The sequence below is a fragment of the Siniperca chuatsi genome, linkage group LG4 (assembly GCF_020085105.1).
Source record: "Siniperca chuatsi isolate FFG_IHB_CAS linkage group LG4, ASM2008510v1, whole genome shotgun sequence".
In the NCBI taxonomy this organism is placed as follows: Eukaryota; Metazoa; Chordata; class Actinopteri; order Centrarchiformes; family Sinipercidae; genus Siniperca; species Siniperca chuatsi.
Window position 1 is genome coordinate 19,570,064 of NC_058045.1, and position 17,374 is coordinate 19,587,437.

The following is a 17,374-nucleotide window of genomic DNA, read 5'->3' on the forward strand; positions in this document are numbered from 1 at the left end:
TTAAAAAAACCGTGAATACTGTAATTTTAGGCTACTCGTTGTATTTAATAAACATTAGACAAACTCTTGCTACACACTGTGCTTCATTATTCTCACTCACAACCACACAACTTAATTTGCCCTTATTTTGTATGGGGTCTGGTGTATCTGGTACTTTGTATTTTCTAATTATGGGATTTATGGTTCTAAATTGTAAATAGACATTAACGTGACATTAAAAACAAACGTAATGGCTTAATATAATATGATATCAGTGAAGGTCGTATGGAAAACATTATATGGAACATGTTCGTGGTCTACTGTACACACAACATATGTAACGTTACAAATAAACACCCAGGAAAAACACACAGTTGCTGTTTTCTACATTCCTCTGAAAGACTCGCCTCATTTTTTTACAGCTAACGTATCGAGTTGAATTCTTTAGTCACCTTTAAGCCCTCGCCATGACTTTCTTTTTCACCCCCCCCCCAAAAAAGACAACAGTGGCAGCTCTGGGAAACGCATGTCTATCAGAATCCGACTCGTCAGAAACTTAAAACTCACTTACTTCTCACAAATGACTTGAGTAAATCTTCGAAACGAAGAGCGGCAGTTATTTATCTTACCTGGCCAATTCTAGGAGGCGCGGAGGACACGAGGTGACAGCTGGAGTTCAGAGGAGAGTGATGTTAAACTGGATGACTGACTGCTGACTGACTGACTGTACGCTTCACACGCTTTATCATAAACGCCCAGCGTACAGTCGGACCCAGATTTCCTCCTGAGCTGCCGCTTCCTCTCCTAAAAACCTTTAAACGCTCTCGCCAGACGAAGGCAGCGGTGCGCTTTGCTCTGTAGTATTTCCATTTGAGGAAAAAGGTAATGAAATCTTATAAAAAATTACTCGGGATACTTCGACATGTCCCGAAGCCGTATGTCTCCCTCATCTGGCCGCTGGTGTTTAAGTGTAACAGACTGGCGCCGTGCGTAAAATGTGCACTGCCTTCTTCAGGACGCAGACCTCATCAACCGTTCCTCTGAGATGCATGCATGTGAAAGTATTATGTGGTATTATGCATGTCAAATTTGGTTAAGGTGATTACCTGCAAGAGTAGTACATTTCTATTCTTTGAAAGCTTCTGTGAAAGCATGATGGATTCGCCTGTAACGATCTTTAAACTTGCTTTCTTTATAGACTTTAAAATGATGCTGGTTTTTACACAGGCTGTGTGTTGTGTTAACTCCTACAGTCTGTATTGCAGCAGCTGCCTCTTGCTTTATGTACCCTAAACTGTTTGTTGGCATACATACAGTATAAAGGAAGAAAGGAACTAAACCGAGTGTGTGATTCAGAATTTTAGCTGGCAAATGGCTCTGTTAAGGAAGCTTAACTGGATGCTTGTAACATCTGTCACATTTCTACCATCCTCCTGACCTTCACTGGAGATTTTTCTCCAAGAAAGTGAGGAAGAGTTTTCTTATTTCGAATAAATGAATGTATTCCTCTCAGAATTTTTTTTAGACATAATCAGAAGTCTAGAAATAAAGCAAAAAACAACATAGAGGACACCTTCACAGCAACAGGTCCTTGGTTTTGATGTCGTGGTGTAGATTTGCTGTAGTTTGCATACAAAATATTGGGACAGGTGCTTATTTTTATGCTTTATTCTGTGTTTTTCATGTATTGGAAGTGAAAGCACACTTTTTAAGCAGTCCACCTACAGACTGGGGACAAATTAAAGGAAAAACCTGAATAAAAGAGAGAAGAAACATGTCAAATGCAGATGCTTCCGTGCTCCAGGGCTCACTGAAATGGTTTGGTGAGTTTGAAAATGACGTGAATAAAATGCTATGGCCTTTACAGTCACCAGATCTCAACCCAGTTTCACACCTATGGAAGATTTTGGACCAAAGTGTAAGACAATGCTCTCCAATCAGTGCTCCTCAATTAATCAATCAATTGCTTGGTCAGAAAATAATGAAAAAAGCCCATCCTAAGTTCCCAGAGCCCAAGATGATGTCTTTAGATTGCTTGTTTTCTCTGACCAAAAAGATAAAGATATTTAATCTACTATAATGTCATATATAAACATAAGTAAAGGCAGCGAATCCTCACGTTTGAGAAGCTGAAACCAGACAATGTTTGACATGTTTGCTTAAAAAATCACTTAAAACGATTAGTGAATTATCAAAAATGTTGCAGATTAATTTTCTGTCAATCGACTGATCGTTTCAGCTCTAATAATGTTTATTTAATATCGTTGTTGTCCAAACATCTAAGTGATTTTCTGATGAATATTGAGTTTTCATTTTTCCAAAGACACACTAAAGTAAGAAAGAGCAAAAACAAGAATCAAAGTGATATTCTGAATTTGAAGTGCCATAAAGCTGCAGAGCTGTGACACCGCTGTGGATCACCTGAACATTTCTTCCTCACCCGTGATTTCCACCTGAGGTTAATTTGTGGAATAATCGAGGAAAAACAAACAGTTCCTCTTATAGGTACTGTGCATGTAAATGAAGACACTTTGTGGCTGGATCTTTTAATATCATATGTTCAAATAGCAGTGAAGCAGATGTGCTGGCTGCTGTTTAATCATCCCTCTGACATTTGGAGCTAAGTGCAGCTCTTCCTCTCCCCCTCTCAGGCCTGAGCACCTGTCTGGAAAACAATACCTGCATGAGTCCTTCATCACACAACTCTTAAAATCCCTCTTAATCCCTGAAATGTAGATCTTGTGTGTTCCAGAACATGAAATAGTTTGTATGCTAGATTTCTTTTTGCAGTGTAGTTCTACTATGATCCAGCATATACCTTCACAGCTTAACCTACATAAATCCATTGATCCGTGTCTCACCAACACAACGCTAGCATGTTAAGCATTGCCTAATCTGTCTCATGCTACCTGGATTTTCATATTGGAGAAATAATCCTGATGGGGGGCAGAGTCACCTCAGGACCTGTTTAAAAGCTCATTATCAGAGACCTGCCCTCCCACCATTTCACTAAAAGGGGAGTAGTGATAGCCTTTCAACTCACAAGCCGCAGCTTTAATTAAAGCTGCTTGTGGGGGAGATGAAGTACAGTGGTGTGTATGAGTTGCTCCGCTAAAAATCTAAATTACATCAAACAATACAGCTCAGTCTAGAGTTCAGTATTATAGAAGGGAAAAATGGCTTCCTCTGGTTCTAAACATATTAATCTGGGCTATAAACTAAAAACTCTATCAATGTATAAATTAAAACCACCCAAGGCAACTTTGGAATTTAAAAAAAACCTGGGTCTTCCTTAACAGCAAATTTGTGCTTTACATCTGTTCATGTTTAAATACACTCATCATAATAATCATATCAATACCAGTAATATAACCATAAAGTAATAAACAAGTACATTTACACAAGTGCTGCACTTAAGTACAATTTTGAGGTACTTGTACTTATTGTATTTCTATTTCTGCTACTTTCTACTTCTACTCCACTACATTTCAGAGGATAATATTGTAGTTTTTATTCTTTATTTGTCTTTATTTGACAGCTATTTTCAGATCAAGATTTTACATGAAAATTACATATGATAAGCTTCTAAAATACAGCACATTGTTAAAGATTAACCTCCAACCTTTTTGGCTTGTGACCCCTTATTAAAAAGCAGTGTGAAGTTGGGGCCTGGGTCATGTTTAAGATGTCTACGAGTTGCTAGCAGTTCCACCAAACACACATTCCCCCTTTAAACTTCTCAGATGGTTTTATTTAACTGTTTGATGTGCAAAGAGGTAAAATTGTCCAAAATTTGAAAAACAAAAATCAAAGATTAGAGAGAAATACAAATTTTAAGTGGCAGAACTTCATCTCACGACCCCTCAGATTTCTCTTGTGACCCTTAGGAGGGGGCCGACCCATAGGTATCAGTAAAGTGATACTTACACATTGATGCATGTGTTAAAATACTATAGGCAAGGCACGTTTATTTGTATAGCACATTTCAACAACAAGGCAATTCAAAGTGCTTTACATAAAACATAAAAACAACATAGGGCAATATAAAAAGACATTTAAAAACACTTAAAAAGAGTTAAATAGAAAAATTAAACAAGATAAAACAGGAGAGTAAAAGTTACAGTGTAGTGTAAGAAATTAATCATTCGATTTAATAAAAGGCTGCAGCAAACAGAAATGTCTTCAGCCTTGATTTAAAAGAACAGAGTTGCAGCAGACCTGCAGTTTTCTGGGAGTTTGTTCCAGATATGTGGTGCATAAAAACTGAATGCTGCTTCTCCATGTTTAGTCATATGTTCAGTTTGTTTCATCTTAAAGAAAAGCCATAGAAGTCACCACTTGTTGCTCCTCCTTATACTTCTAATACGCCTGGCGTAGTGTTTTTTTTCGCACGTTGGAAGTTCACTGTCCTGCTAAAAAGATGAAATCTCTTCCTCACAACTTTAATGCAGAAGGGATACCATGCTTTTACAAAACTGAGTAGGTGAAACATTCCCAAGTGTTGCGTTTTAAGGGTGTTGCTGCATTGCTGTCTAAGAGCTCAAATGTGTATTTTATTATTTATATCCTATGCTTTTCCTGAGCTGCAACAATGAACTGCAGACTTCAATCTCTGGTTCTCAGCAGTTCAATTTTGTTTTTGGGCATGTGCTAAATTTGATTTCTTGTCAGAGTGGTTGGCTTGGAAATTTCCTTTCTCTCATTAAGGCTGCCGTTTGATTGTACTTTTACTAACTGGAATTGGCATTTTGTGTTCACTTTGCTTTGCCGCTTTGATGAAATGTTATTGCTCACTTAGAAAGTTTGGCTGCAGAGACGGTGCTTTACTTAGCTCTTAACGCACAACAAGGAGTAACAATAATCAATAAAAGGCTATATTAGCTCAGTCAGTATTTGGTAATAGCTGTTTAAGGACCAAAACACTAACACTAGGTATCAGGAGCAAAAATGTGTTACTATTACACACCATTACTATGCAGTGTAACAATAATTTGAGAAGATCTTTCCAAACTGTATTCTGATATTCAGATACAGAATGAAGGCCTGTCTGCAGAACATAAATGAAATAGACATCCACCCAAGAACAAGAAAATATTTTCTTTCAAGGAAGAAAGAGGAAATCAGACTCATAACAAAAATCTTTTATTTTACTTTTAGTTTCCATCAATATTCTTTTTTTGTCTTTACATAAAGCTTGTCACAAAGGAATACATACATTCATTAAGCAGGTCGACAGAAGGGAAAATGAGAGCTAGCGGGCACCTGATTCTGTTTAATGATCAATACTTGGAAAAAGAAACAAAACAAAGCAACTCATCCTAAGTGGCAAAGCTTAGAGTCTTATCTAAACTGGCAACAGCATGGATCAACAGATAAGCAGATGACAGGTAAATATATGACAGACAGCAATCGGTTTAAACAAACCCCATAGAAAGATGGATAAATACCATAGGAGTAGATAAGAAAAAAAGACTGCATTTACCAGTGTTAAAAAGCAGTGTTACACACAAGGCTGCTTTGTTAATGTTGCTACTGTGCTTTTTCCTACTGAACAGTCATACTCAATGACAGAAACCCTGTATGGTTAGAAGTGAAAGAAAGGAGAGAATGGTCTGCAGTTTTTCCAGTTCATCAGTTGTAGAAAGAAAACGAAGGCTCTAAAAAAAAACAAGTTATTGTGAAATATGGATATTTGCTTGTTAACAGTCACTTCTGCTGCAATCTGGCAGCTTTAAACTTCGACACCCTTTTCGTGGCTTGCTGGGGCAGGGCGACGTCAGGCGCCACTTCCTCCTGTTTCCTCTCCAGTATAGTCGGCAGAGCTGGATGAGCGATGGTCAGATGGGGGACACCCGAAGGCATCGTGTCCTTTTCTACCACTGTACCTGAAAACGCCTGGAGGGGGAGGAGAGAGAGAAAAGAAACCGGTCACTTTCATCTCACTGAAAATGAGCGCAGGAGAAAGGTTTAGGGTCACAAAAGAGTTTATACTGTTTCCATGCTGTGTTTTCCTGTTCATATTGCCTCTTGTGACTAACATTTAATGATTGTTTCGACCACATGCAGCTCCCACTTTAACTTAAAGAGGCTTCGGTGGGAGTTTTGTTATGTTCTCATTAAGGGATCTGAGGCTCAAAGGTGTAATTTTCATAAACCGTTTCATAATATAGGTATACTGCAGATTCCTTCACAATGTAATTGAGATTAAAGACTATACAGTGAGAACACCAGAACTAAAAAAGTCAACCATATGTCGTTACCTCAAATCGGCTGGCGGGGTGAAGTGGGACCGCTGTGGGGCTGTCTTCCTCCGTAATGCCGTCACTGGTGTCGCTGTGCGTCGCCTCATCGTGACTGAAGCTGCGTCCAATCGTCCGGCGCTCTTCAAAGTCGGCCGCGCTGCTCTCGCTCGTATCGCTGCACACGCTGTTCTCTCGGCTACGTGACTTTAGGATGGACTTCCTGGGGATGAGTTCCCCGTTCTTCACATCCACAAACAACCTGACAAAAACAACAGACCAGCAGAGGAGAGGAACCTGTAAACAGACCTCATAACCGTAATCTGTTTTTTGTTTTGTTTTTATTGTGATTTGTCAAAATGTTGTCGGATATTCAATGAATTTGGTTTACTGTGTTGTTTTTACCTGTAAATGTCTGCTGGTGTTGTGATTTTGTAAAGTTCGTGATGGGAGTGTCCGTTATTGTGGCCATTTTTCTTTTTCCTCTTTGAGTGTTCCTTCTGCTCTTTCCTTTCACTGAACTTCAATGTGGTGTTTTTTCCTGTGTTTATCCTTACCTGAAGCAAAAAGACAGAGACAGGGTAAAGAGAAAGTCGCTAAAACGAAATTAAGCTGCAGAATTTAAACAAGTTATTTATCACTCTGACCTTCTTGGGTTCAACTGTGTGAGAGAAGAAGATGGTAGGCAAACAGCTGCCTTCCTCATCGTCTTCTTCCACTCTCCTGTCTACGCTGGGTGGCGCTTTACTGTGGGGCACGGAGGTCCAGCTGGGCTTCAGACTCAGTCCAGTTACCGGAGGTGCAGCATCTCCCTCCTTCTCCTCTTCGGAGGAAATGGATGATGTGTCCTCACCATTCATGTCTGCATTGTCAGATAATCTGGAGAAAAACATTTCCAAGAGACATTTAAATTTTTCCTGAGGTTATAAAATGTGAAATTATTAAGGCTACTAAGAAAACTAAAAATGTGTTCATCTACCTGTCCTGCTCATCTAGTAGATCCTCCAGTTTCTCGAGTTCATCCAATCGAGCCCACAACTCCTCCTCAGTCATGGCGCCTTTTTGGCTCTCTCCATCTCTGCCCTCTCCTTCATTCTCCTCATCCTCCTCTTTTAGATCCAATACGCCATCCATCTTGGGCTTAGAGTGTGGTTTGTGAGCTATTCTTTGCTTTCCTGTTAAAGCCGACAAGATGGGAAAAAAAATTCCTGAACTCTTTTTAGCCTAAATGAAACATGGGTTAAAGGCTTTCTTTGCTTTCTCATAAGCCAATATGTACAAGTAAAATGAGGGCAGAAGAAAGACTGACAAAGATACCTTTGGTGACAACAGCATCATTGTTTCCGGCATCTTCTCTAATGTCAACATAGCCCCCTTTACTCTAAAGAAGAAGAGAAGTCAATATATTTGTCCCCATTTATGTCTTACGCAATGTCTTATCTGTGAGACGACTTGTAGTAATGCAACATACGGCTGAGATGATTTCCAAATCCTTTGCAAACCCAACTCTGGCTTTAAAGTCTTTCATCGTCTTTGACAGATCATCTAGTTCTCTCTTCACATCTGCAGAAAACAGGTGCTTTATCATCAAAATGTGCATTCAGAGAGTTGGAGGCAGACGGACAAAACACAATGTGCAAATACTGGCTACAGGCTGATAGAGGTTTCAATATAAACATGTAATATAACAATGACAACCAGCTCCTAAAGAGTTAAAAATCCTGAACAACTTGGGGGGAAAAAAATTAAAAATGATGATACAAACAGTTCATAATATCTTCTGCCCTGAATACTACTCCGGATCATTAAATCTTGACAACAATTAAGCCCTTTTACTAATAGCAGCAGAGGGCCCTTGTTTCCATGGCGATCGGGAGCCCCTCCAGTCAGTGCATCAACTGGAAGTGAGGAAAGGTCAAACACAGAAGGCCTGACAACTCAGCCGCTGTCTGACACATTTCAGCAAGCTATGTTTGTATTACAGCACTTAGCTGTGTAATAGCAGGGTGGGCAGGGTCAGGAGGTGGTGGTGGTGGGGGGGCTGTGGCAGCACATTTCTGCTTCACTAAACACTCTAATAATGTTCACATCAGAGATCGTTACTTGGGCCCATTTGACTTGATATGAGATTTTCAGCCCTCGAGTGAGCAGCAGGGAAAACACAGGAAGAGTGTGGCTACACACAACACCTATTAGAAATTTTTCATGGTTCTTTAAAGATTTCTTGCACTCAATCAAAGAATAATGACGCATTTACAGGACTTAAACCACAGGAAAGGAAAAGGCATGAATGGCTATCACAAGCTTTACAAACAGAGGCAGTGACAACGGTGACCTGTAACATGTGAATGCAAGAGCAGCACAGTGAATGAGTGCTGCAAATGTGCCATGCAGCTTGCAGCCCTTTAACTACATGTGAAATAAAGTACCCTGCGTATGTCAAAAATCATGCATGCTACTGCAAATTTCTCCCAGAATCTTATGGTTAATAATTGTTCGGCTAAAAGTAGTGATTCTTCAGTGTTCAGACAAGCTATCTAGATATGATGCAACAGCACCCTCTGCTGGATGAAGAAGAACAGTGCTGAGCGATTACATTAAAATCACACAATGGCATCTTTTTGAGAGAGGACAACAATCTTTTCAAAAACAGGCTCACATTTCATCCTGTGATCGACAATTTTCTGAGCCTGCTTGGCAGAGCACTTGGCGAACCAGTTGTCACCGAGCAACGCTGTGACCTCATTGGTGTGCACCAGCTTCCCAGGCATGAAAGCCAAAGGGCCAAACGGCACCTGTATATAGCACAGTGGATGGAAAAAGAGCAGAACGAAGGAGAGACAGTTGCCATAAAGCAGGTGGCAGAATGTGAACATGAAAGAAGGAGAAAAGAAGAAGTAAAACTTTCACTGACAGTAGTAAAAATATATAAATATATATAGGGTCAGCTTCTGTAAAGTAAATAATATCAAGCACTGGTAAATTGGTGAACTTGCCATTTGCAACAGGAATCCATCTTAAAACAAACCCACAGTGCACATGTTGTGTGACTGTATGGGTTCTTTCCTGTGTATTTTTAATAAGGTTAGCACTCACCATGATGTCATAAGACAGTTGATCTGGAAGAGTTTGAAGGCGGTCATTCAAGGCTTCATAGTCACCTGACACCTTCTTCCTGAAAAAGCATGGATTTAAAAAAATGTTAGGCCAACAACTATTCAAATAAATATTTGTTTTTTTTTATTTGAAGCCACGGCTCTCCTCTGAAGCCAATGTTGTCCAAATTGGTTTGTTTGGCTTATTTTGGGATGTTAAACAGAACAATGTGAAGCAACTGACTGATATGGATTAATGAGGAAGTGCCTTTGTATCTATTTGCCAGTGGACATCGTAAAACTTCAGAGAAAAACATGACAACAGAGTAAGAGATGCCTGCTTCCATGCAGATACAAAGTGCAGAAATATGTACAGTTACTCTAAAAGTTTAAAGTAGTCTTTCACAATTATGTTGTTAATGTTTTGAGATTGCCTGTTGCCCAGTGAAAGACACAAGACCAGTTTGTATAGTTTGTAAATATAAAAAACACATTGAGGAAGTTATGCCAATGTCGTCTGCAACATAAAGAGTGTTTTAGCCAGATGAAAGCAATGTGCTTCCAAAAGCCCTCATTATTGACTTCATCTCATAGATTTTCCCTCACTGGTTGCTCTGTTGTGATCTGCTGCAATAGTCTGGAATCGTTCCTTGTAAACTCAGATCTCTGAGACTGAAACTTAAGTACAACTTTGCATATATTCAAGTAGTTTTTAGTCAAAAAGGAAAATGGACCCTCAAGCAAAAATTGTGTTTTGGTGACTGTTAGCATTACGTTACCTCATTAGAAACAGGGCTACAGGAGTAGGAAGAGGAGAACATTTACACGAGTTTTGCATTTGATACATCATTTTAATTAGATAGTTGACTTAAAGTTGTTGTATATGCTTGACATAAAACAGAGAGTGAGAATCTCTCAACTTTCCAAAAACTCAACCTTTCCACTTGTTTCAACCACTTGTTTTGACCAAGCGTGCTCTATTTGTCTGGCCCCACAACACTCGAACTCCCAAACAATTTTATGGTGTCTTGTTGCTCTTTTTTTAAACTTAAAAAGCAACCACTTCAGTTACTTGTATTAAGGGGCTTATTAGTCCTCTGTTTAGATTAACAGAACTATGTCGGGAATTACGTGAGGTCATAGGAATCGATGTACCAATAAGAATGATAAAAGTGTAATTTGTTCTAACAGGTCCAACAAAACTAACAGGAGAGTCTGAGAGATGTCAAACACAGTCTGTACTCACCCACACAGTCCAGAGAAGAGCTGTGAGTGTACCATGGTATTAGTAACACCTGTACCTTTCCTACTGTGTCGAACTGTCTGCTGTGGAAAAAAGCCTGTTGGTACACTGAGTTTGATGACATCACACAACTCCCACCATAGCTCTGCCCCAACTTGAACCTGACTGGTCTAATGAAGTGGAATAGAATGGAATACAACTTTATTGTCCGCAAAAGGTGTGAAATTGTCTTTGGCCCATCCAGCTGTTCATTAGACAATCAGACAGAATAACTGAAAACCTCTGTGTGGGTGTGCAGGGCCTTTAAGGTTGCCTGAGAACTGAAAATGCTCTTTCTTGCTACTGCAACTGTGTTTGGGAGGCAGGAATAAAAAGGGCTAATTACAGCATATTTGGAACTAATGCCTCTGATTGGTCAGTGTGTGTCTAATTTGTTGATTTTTGACCATAGCTGGCACTCTAAACAGAATCATGCTTCATTAATTGTGGAAGCCACAGTTTTGCCACTGTTTTATAAAATAAAGTATGCAGCTCTAACATGGAGCTATACCAGCGTAAGACAAACTTCACTAAATGAGAGTGGATAATGACAGAAGCTCAATTTCTGTGTGAAATATCCATTGAATTTCATTTCCAAATTGGTTGTATTTGTAGAAATGGATCACTCAGAGACTAGCAAGTGCAGATCCATAAAAACATTGGCTGTGACTTATCAAGAGTTAGCAAGAGTTGTGCAGAATATGACTTATCGTTAACATTTGCTAAGTAAAGGGAAAAGCTATCATATTAGAACCTGTATTGACCAGCTGCTGCATGACATCAAGATTTTGTATAGTGTACTCAAAAGCAAGAATGCTATCACTATGCAACTGTTGAAATAGTACATGGGACTTTCTTAATGCTTACCAGTGCTGTATCCGACTTTCACAGTCTTTCACCACCTGTTTTTAGGACAAATTATTTTAATATGAATCAGTTGAAAATGTATGCAACTTACACAGTCTTGTGTTGAGGATTTAATAGAGTGAAGGAGTTACATTGACTGGTACTGCGAATACTACTATGCAAACACACACACACATTTATAAATAATTTGTCAAAGTTAAAGAATCAACACACACACACACACAGAGGAAAAACAGACAAAATACCCAAACAGACCAAGGAAGCAGGAGAGGAAGACAAACACAGCTGTCAAAACGAGATCCAAATGGTCAAGACACCTGCGCAATCACTGTGATATATGGTGGTGGTACACACAGTTTGTCAACCAACCGTTTCCATAGTTTGTTGCTTCATGAAGTCCCCCACACACAACGAGAAATATAGCATCATTTCCATATCAAATTATCTGAATATTGGACAGGAAGAGGATGTACTAGAATAAAGCCTAGTCTGGTTAGACTTTGAACTTTATCAGCGTAATCTTTATATAAATTACATAGATAGAAAAGTGAAACTTCTCAGATAGTATTGTTGTTAACTTGTATGATCTTCCTGGCTGAACATCTGAGGGGGGAGGGGCGTTGACATTGAATATTTACTAGCTACCGTTAGCTAGCGGATCGACAATTCATAAAAACGATAAAAGTCAATTCCCCAAAGTCTGGAGGGCAACAAATCCGACAAACCTACAAGTAAAACTAGCAGAACGAGCACAGAAGTGCAAAGAAACGAAACTAAACACAGCTCCGGGTAGCATTTGCTCAACAATAACTTGAACATGTGAGTGGCTGCAGGGGAGGAAGCTTCTCGAAAAAAAGGACAGTCAGAGCAACTTTGGGACATATAGGTTAGTGCAAATAGAGTTCAAACGTCTATATTTAATGTAAAAAGCACTTCAGCAGACCCACTCGTGGTTCAAAGACCCTTGCTGGTCCACCGCGTGGCCAGTACCTGCCTGTGGTTTGGCTAACGTTAGACGTTAGTTACTAGCCAGCAAAAGATTTCGTGTCAATGTCTCACATTACCTTCTTGTGTTCTTCTCGGAGCCTGGCAACTCCGCTGAGATGCTCTACATTCATTTTACCTTTTTCAGCCATTGTCAACCCACGTGCACAACAGGAATATGTGTTGTTTTGTAACCCCAAAACAAAGCTCAGGGGTTGTTGTGAGTCCTAAAGAAGTGTTTATGAATGCAGCAGCAGCTACCCCTGAGACCCGTTCTGCTCGTATTCATCAACGGAGCGGTGATAGTTATCCTCACTCTCGATAGTGATACCATTTCACACTCTCATTTCAAGATTTCTGCATGATTTCCAAAAATATCCACGGTTTTAATATTCCCAAGATTAGCGAATATTCCTCGACGCTCTCGCTGCGACGTGCACCTCGGGTCCAACGTCAAGACACCAGGAATAACAACGCAGCTTCCGGTGAGAATATTCAAATTAAAAGACCTCATGGTTTGTCGCTTTCTTTTTAGTAGAATAAAATAAATAAAACGCCCTAGGGATTAACGGAGGTAAACCTGTAATTTAATTAGTACATTAACAAAAAATACCGCACTTTAAAATTACTCCATTACAAATTAAAGGTCTGCTTCAGTTAACTAAAGGCAGATTAATACTGCTTGGGGGCTCCGGGACATAAATGGGCCGCTGGGCCCCTATCAACCCCACGTTCCTCCGTCTCTCTGTGCAATGTGTAAAGTATTCCTATGCTGGAATATTACACAGCCCCCTTGTTTGATGTGTGGTAAATTGATGAAACAATAATTAAGGACTGAAGGTAAAGAAGGTCTTAAAAACAAAATTTCAAGACAGGACCTCAAGATCAGGTAATGGAGCAGGACCCACCATAAGCCCCCATTTCCATATTCCAAAACAAAATGACAACTGAGTAAATTACCACAAAATGTGCCACACAGTGAGCTCGGGGCTTTTGGTGGCCCTAGGGGTCTAACAGCTCGGGGCAGTTGCCAGCTTTACCAGATTGGCAATCAAGACTTGAGTAAAAGTATGCAAATAATGTACAGCAAAATGTATTAAAAAATACTCATCATACAAAATAGTGAGTGTTAAATTATTTCTGTACTATTATGTTTTGTTGTTTTGCTGCATTCCATTTGTATTATTCACGCCTTAATTACTGTGTAAGCAGCATTTTCATTTTGTAGTTGGTCAAGGTGGAATTAGTTTATATTCATTTATATACTCCTGGTAGTTTCATCTACAACACTGTATTGTGCTTTATAAACTGATTATTTTTATGTGTGTAAATTGTTAATATGCAGCATAACCAATGTAGCTGTCAACAGCAGTACAGTTATGCCAGTGACATACACTTTCTCTCTCTCTCTCTCCCTTTCTTCAGCCCCGCTTAATACTTTTGTTTTGAAGAAAAAACATTGTAGTTTCCGTTTTTCAGCCACATGAAGCCAACGCAGCTGCTCCTCTGTGTCTCCCGGTGTACTCTGGGTAACTGTGGACAAATGTAAACAGTCGACATACTGTTGCGAGCTAAAACCCTAAAACACAGTGACAAGCACAACCATTTTCAGAGATGTATCTATTAGAAAAGTGGCAGTGGGTTTCCTCCCACATGACATGGTGAATCTGCCTGTAGCTGCACAAACATCGTAATTATAGATAATGTCTAAACACACACGTGCATATAATAGCCCACATAGCTACTAGTAGAGATAAATGAGCTCAGACAGGGCAGTTGTGATGAACAAGTTTGGTTTCTGAAAATTAATGCACTCATGGTTCCTGCCCCCTTCTTGTTAGACGCTCATTGGCTGTTTTTGTTGCTTTTACTTGCTGTCGGAAATATCAGTACTACCGGTTATAATAGCAAAGGCAAATTATGCACTGCGAAACAAGAATCAAAAATCCCTTAAAAACATCAACTAATCCATAATTTACGTTTTATGTCTGGTATGGTAGCCAGAGGCCCTTAATTTGCATACGTATATATGTACGAGGCAAATATTGAATCCCTCAATTCATAAAGCTTTTAATTAATACATTTATCCTTAATTATCAATTTAAGATATTAATGGCTTATTAACAGGATACTCCGCAAATGTATTTATATATAGACATATATATAGACAAACTAGCATATATATATATGTATATATGCTACACACACACACACACACACACACACACACGCACGCACGCACACACGCACGGCACCTATTGGTTGTTTTCCGACAAACTAACAGGGAAATTCGGGATTGTCGAATGTCCGTGAACACAGCATTATTGTTGCTCCCATCAAGCATTGCGGCCACAGTCATGCGAGCTCAGAAATCAAGAGGACAGACACCGGCAGATGCATAGCTGGATTCATAACAACATTATAAGAATAAGCCCAACAGAAATTGATGAGGATTTCGTAACACAGCAAGGTATGTTAACGTCTCCTGTGGTCACAGCGGGCTCTGCCTCATGCGGAATGGGTAAGATTGTGTAGAAAGGGACTATAGATGCCACACTGTGTAACATTAGCCTAACGTAATGTTTTATGATGCTGTCTGATGCAATCAGGACTATTGCACTATGACACTGGTATCTGTAGATAATTATATTAGAAAACGACTGTGTGCCACAATATTTAGTATATGCAGGACCATGTTCAGTCCTCTGTCTTTAAAATTGCATGGTGTGTGTCAGTGTCTGATGTGATTTTGTAAATTGCTGATTTGTAAATAGCCAACAACAAATACTTGTATCTTAAGTATTTTAGCTGACAGTATTTTCCTGATTTCTTATTATTCTATGCTTATCGTTAGATTGTTAAGTAGCTTACAGTTCACATTTCTGTCATGTCTCCTAAAATGATAAATCTGATCCACAGTATGTGTCAGAGAGTTAATGATGTCATGAAGCTGTGTTGTGAGTTATCTGCCAATCAGCAAATCCAGACCACAGTAAAAGGCTCAGGGAAGGGGGCAGCAGCAGCTGGGGGACTGGCCTTCGCTGGAGGGTTGGTCGGTGGTCCTCTTGGTATTGCAGTCGGTAAGTGTGTATATATATATAACAAGTATTCACAGAGACAGATGCTTTATTGCAATCATATATTCTGTAGTCTGTAGGACCGATCAGTACTGTTGCTAAATTTCACAAGTTTGAAACCCCCTTCCCCTGTAGGCGGTGCTGTCGGAGGCCTCCTGGGCTGCTGGCTGACCAGTGGACAATTCAAACCACTGCCTCAGATCATAATGGAGCTCAGTCCTCAGCAGCAGCAGAAGCTTTATGGTGATCTTATGGCCGTCCTGGGAGACATTCAGTGGACAGACTTGGCTCAGCTGACTGCTCTAGTGATGGGCAACGCCACTCTGAAGCAGCAGCTTACAGGCGCCCTTCTCGGGTATATCGCCAAGGAGCTCCAGGCAGAGGTGCACTACGTGGATTAGTGTGTGTTGATAACCTGACTCAGGGGCCCGCATGCTCCGGAGGATGGAGTCCTTGAAAAGAGCGTGAAAGAGACTCTTTATCAAAGGTGAAATCACATATTGTCAAGTGGCCCAGACACCATCACAGTCCTGGTAACAGGTTACACTGGTTTATATGAGGTTAGCGCATTATTGTGAATTAAGACAGCTGTATAACTGGATTAATTTATTATGGGAAGTGCACTTACCAGTTGAAAGAATCATTTATTCATTAAGCCTGTAATGGCACTGATAATCATGGCATCAAAAGTTACTCTGAAGTTGGTCTGACTGGGTGGTTCAGCTACAATGAAATACTGTTTTCAATATTATAATTTAAGTAATATTTAAATACAAGGGATTGTGCACTAAATGAGCGAAACTGTACAGTGTGAAATATTTTGACTTGATGTTAATTCATCAAATTTATTCAAATTTAAGAATAGGGATTTACCAGCATCTGTGTACAGTATATTGTATTGCCATCAGAGTCAATTCAAACTCTCTATTGAATGTTTTATTGATTTGATTGAATCAATTAAAACAAAAGTTTGTGTATTTCACTGGTTCATACAGTTTTACATAGCACACTTTATTCCTCAGGATTAAATTCGACTGTAAGACAATTGTGCTTTATGTGACTTGGCAGTTTGAGGCACTCCTTTGTACTGCCATACCATAAAATCTCCTCTGATCTCAGTACAGTTCCTTCCAGTTGTTTATCAAACTGACACATTCCTGTATCTGATTACATCTTGCTGATACTTTCTAGGGTTGACATTTGGTTTTCTGGTTCATCCAATCATTCCACATCATTTTGTTCCTCAGGGTTCCTGGGCCTCTTGTAGTTCGTATGTGTATGTGGACTTAGGACAACTCAACTTTATGTAATCATGGAACAGGCCCCAGCCACCCTCTTAAAAAAACAAAACAACAAAAAAAAAGGTAGAACACAAAGCCAATCTAGCTGATATTAAAAATGCAAGCCTTGCTTTTACTCTGTTTGCAATCGATGGGATCAATGGGACTATAGGTCGTCTTAAGTACAAAGTAGTGGTCAGGCTAGTGAAACATGTTATTTTTTTAAAGCCTGAGTGAAGTATTTTTAAAATTTTGTTTCATTCACCTGTTGCAGTTGTGGTTTCGTTCTGCTTTTTTGGTTCTGCCTTTTCATAGTTTATCTCCTGTTTTTTTTTTTTTTTAGCATTTTCTGCACTCAAATTTTGTCTGACGTTTTAACTTTGTGTTACATAATGTTATTTGCAAAATGCTGAAAGTAGTGCAAAATGACAAATCTGTTGAGTTAGATAAATTACTCTATGAATCCCAATGGAAAATTGCAGTGAATCAGACATCAAGCTAAATGATGCAGAACAATGGAAGAGAAAATTAAAAACACTTTTTGGGAGTGAAAAGATGCAAAGACTAAATC

The 17,374-nt window shown here is 39.4% G+C and overlaps 2 protein-coding genes across 3 annotated transcripts; one reads left to right on the forward strand and one right to left on the reverse strand.

The window, feature by feature from the left end:
• Positions 1–5,105: 5,105 nt before the first annotated feature.
• Positions 5,106–12,918, reverse strand: uri1 (URI1 prefoldin like chaperone). The gene is made up of 11 exons (XM_044194599.1): positions 12,527–12,918; positions 11,463–11,497; positions 9,315–9,393; positions 8,878–9,013; positions 7,690–7,781; positions 7,536–7,599; positions 7,198–7,393; positions 6,866–7,097; positions 6,624–6,775; positions 6,240–6,480; positions 5,106–5,874 (listed from the first exon to the last, which is right to left on the reverse strand). The coding sequence occupies exons 1-11, from the start codon at positions 12,596–12,598 to the stop codon at positions 5,686–5,688; spliced, it is 1,488 nt and encodes a 495-aa protein (XP_044050534.1). The 5' UTR covers positions 12,599–12,918; the 3' UTR covers positions 5,106–5,685.
• A 1,845-nt stretch (positions 12,919–14,763) lies between these two features.
• Positions 14,764–17,372, forward strand: zgc:112052 (protein C19orf12 homolog). Of its 2 annotated transcripts, none has more exons than XM_044194604.1 (3): positions 14,764–14,916; positions 15,366–15,526; positions 15,659–17,372. In XM_044194604.1, the coding sequence occupies exons 2-3, from the start codon at positions 15,367–15,369 to the stop codon at positions 15,922–15,924; spliced, it is 426 nt and encodes a 141-aa protein (XP_044050539.1). In that variant the 5' UTR covers positions 14,764–14,916; position 15,366; the 3' UTR covers positions 15,925–17,372. The 2 variants fall into 2 exon arrangements, with proteins under 2 accessions (XP_044050539.1, XP_044050538.1); XM_044194603.1 differs by having other exon boundaries at positions 14,801–14,967.
• The last annotated feature ends 2 nt before the right edge of the window (positions 17,373–17,374 follow it).

What these genes read in the sequence shown, in the direction of transcription:
- uri1 (XM_044194599.1), bottom strand. Translation starts at nt 12,598, where the DNA reads ATGGCTGAAAAAGGTAAAATGAATGTAGAGCATCTCAGCGGAGTTGCC. An exon ending in GAAAGTCGGATACAGCACTG is followed by an intron (nt 9,394 to 11,462) that starts GTAAGCATTAAG and finishes ATGCTTTTTCAG; the next exon opens with GAAGAAGGTGTCAGGTGACT. An exon ending in CTACTAGATGAGCAGGACAG is followed by an intron (nt 7,098 to 7,197) that starts GTAGATGAACAC and finishes GTTTTTCTCCAG; the next exon opens with ATTATCTGACAATGCAGACA.
- zgc:112052 (XM_044194603.1), top strand. An exon ending in TCCTCTTGGTATTGCAGTCG is followed by an intron (nt 15,527 to 15,658) that starts GTAAGTGTGTAT and finishes CTTCCCCTGTAG; the next exon opens with GCGGTGCTGTCGGAGGCCTC.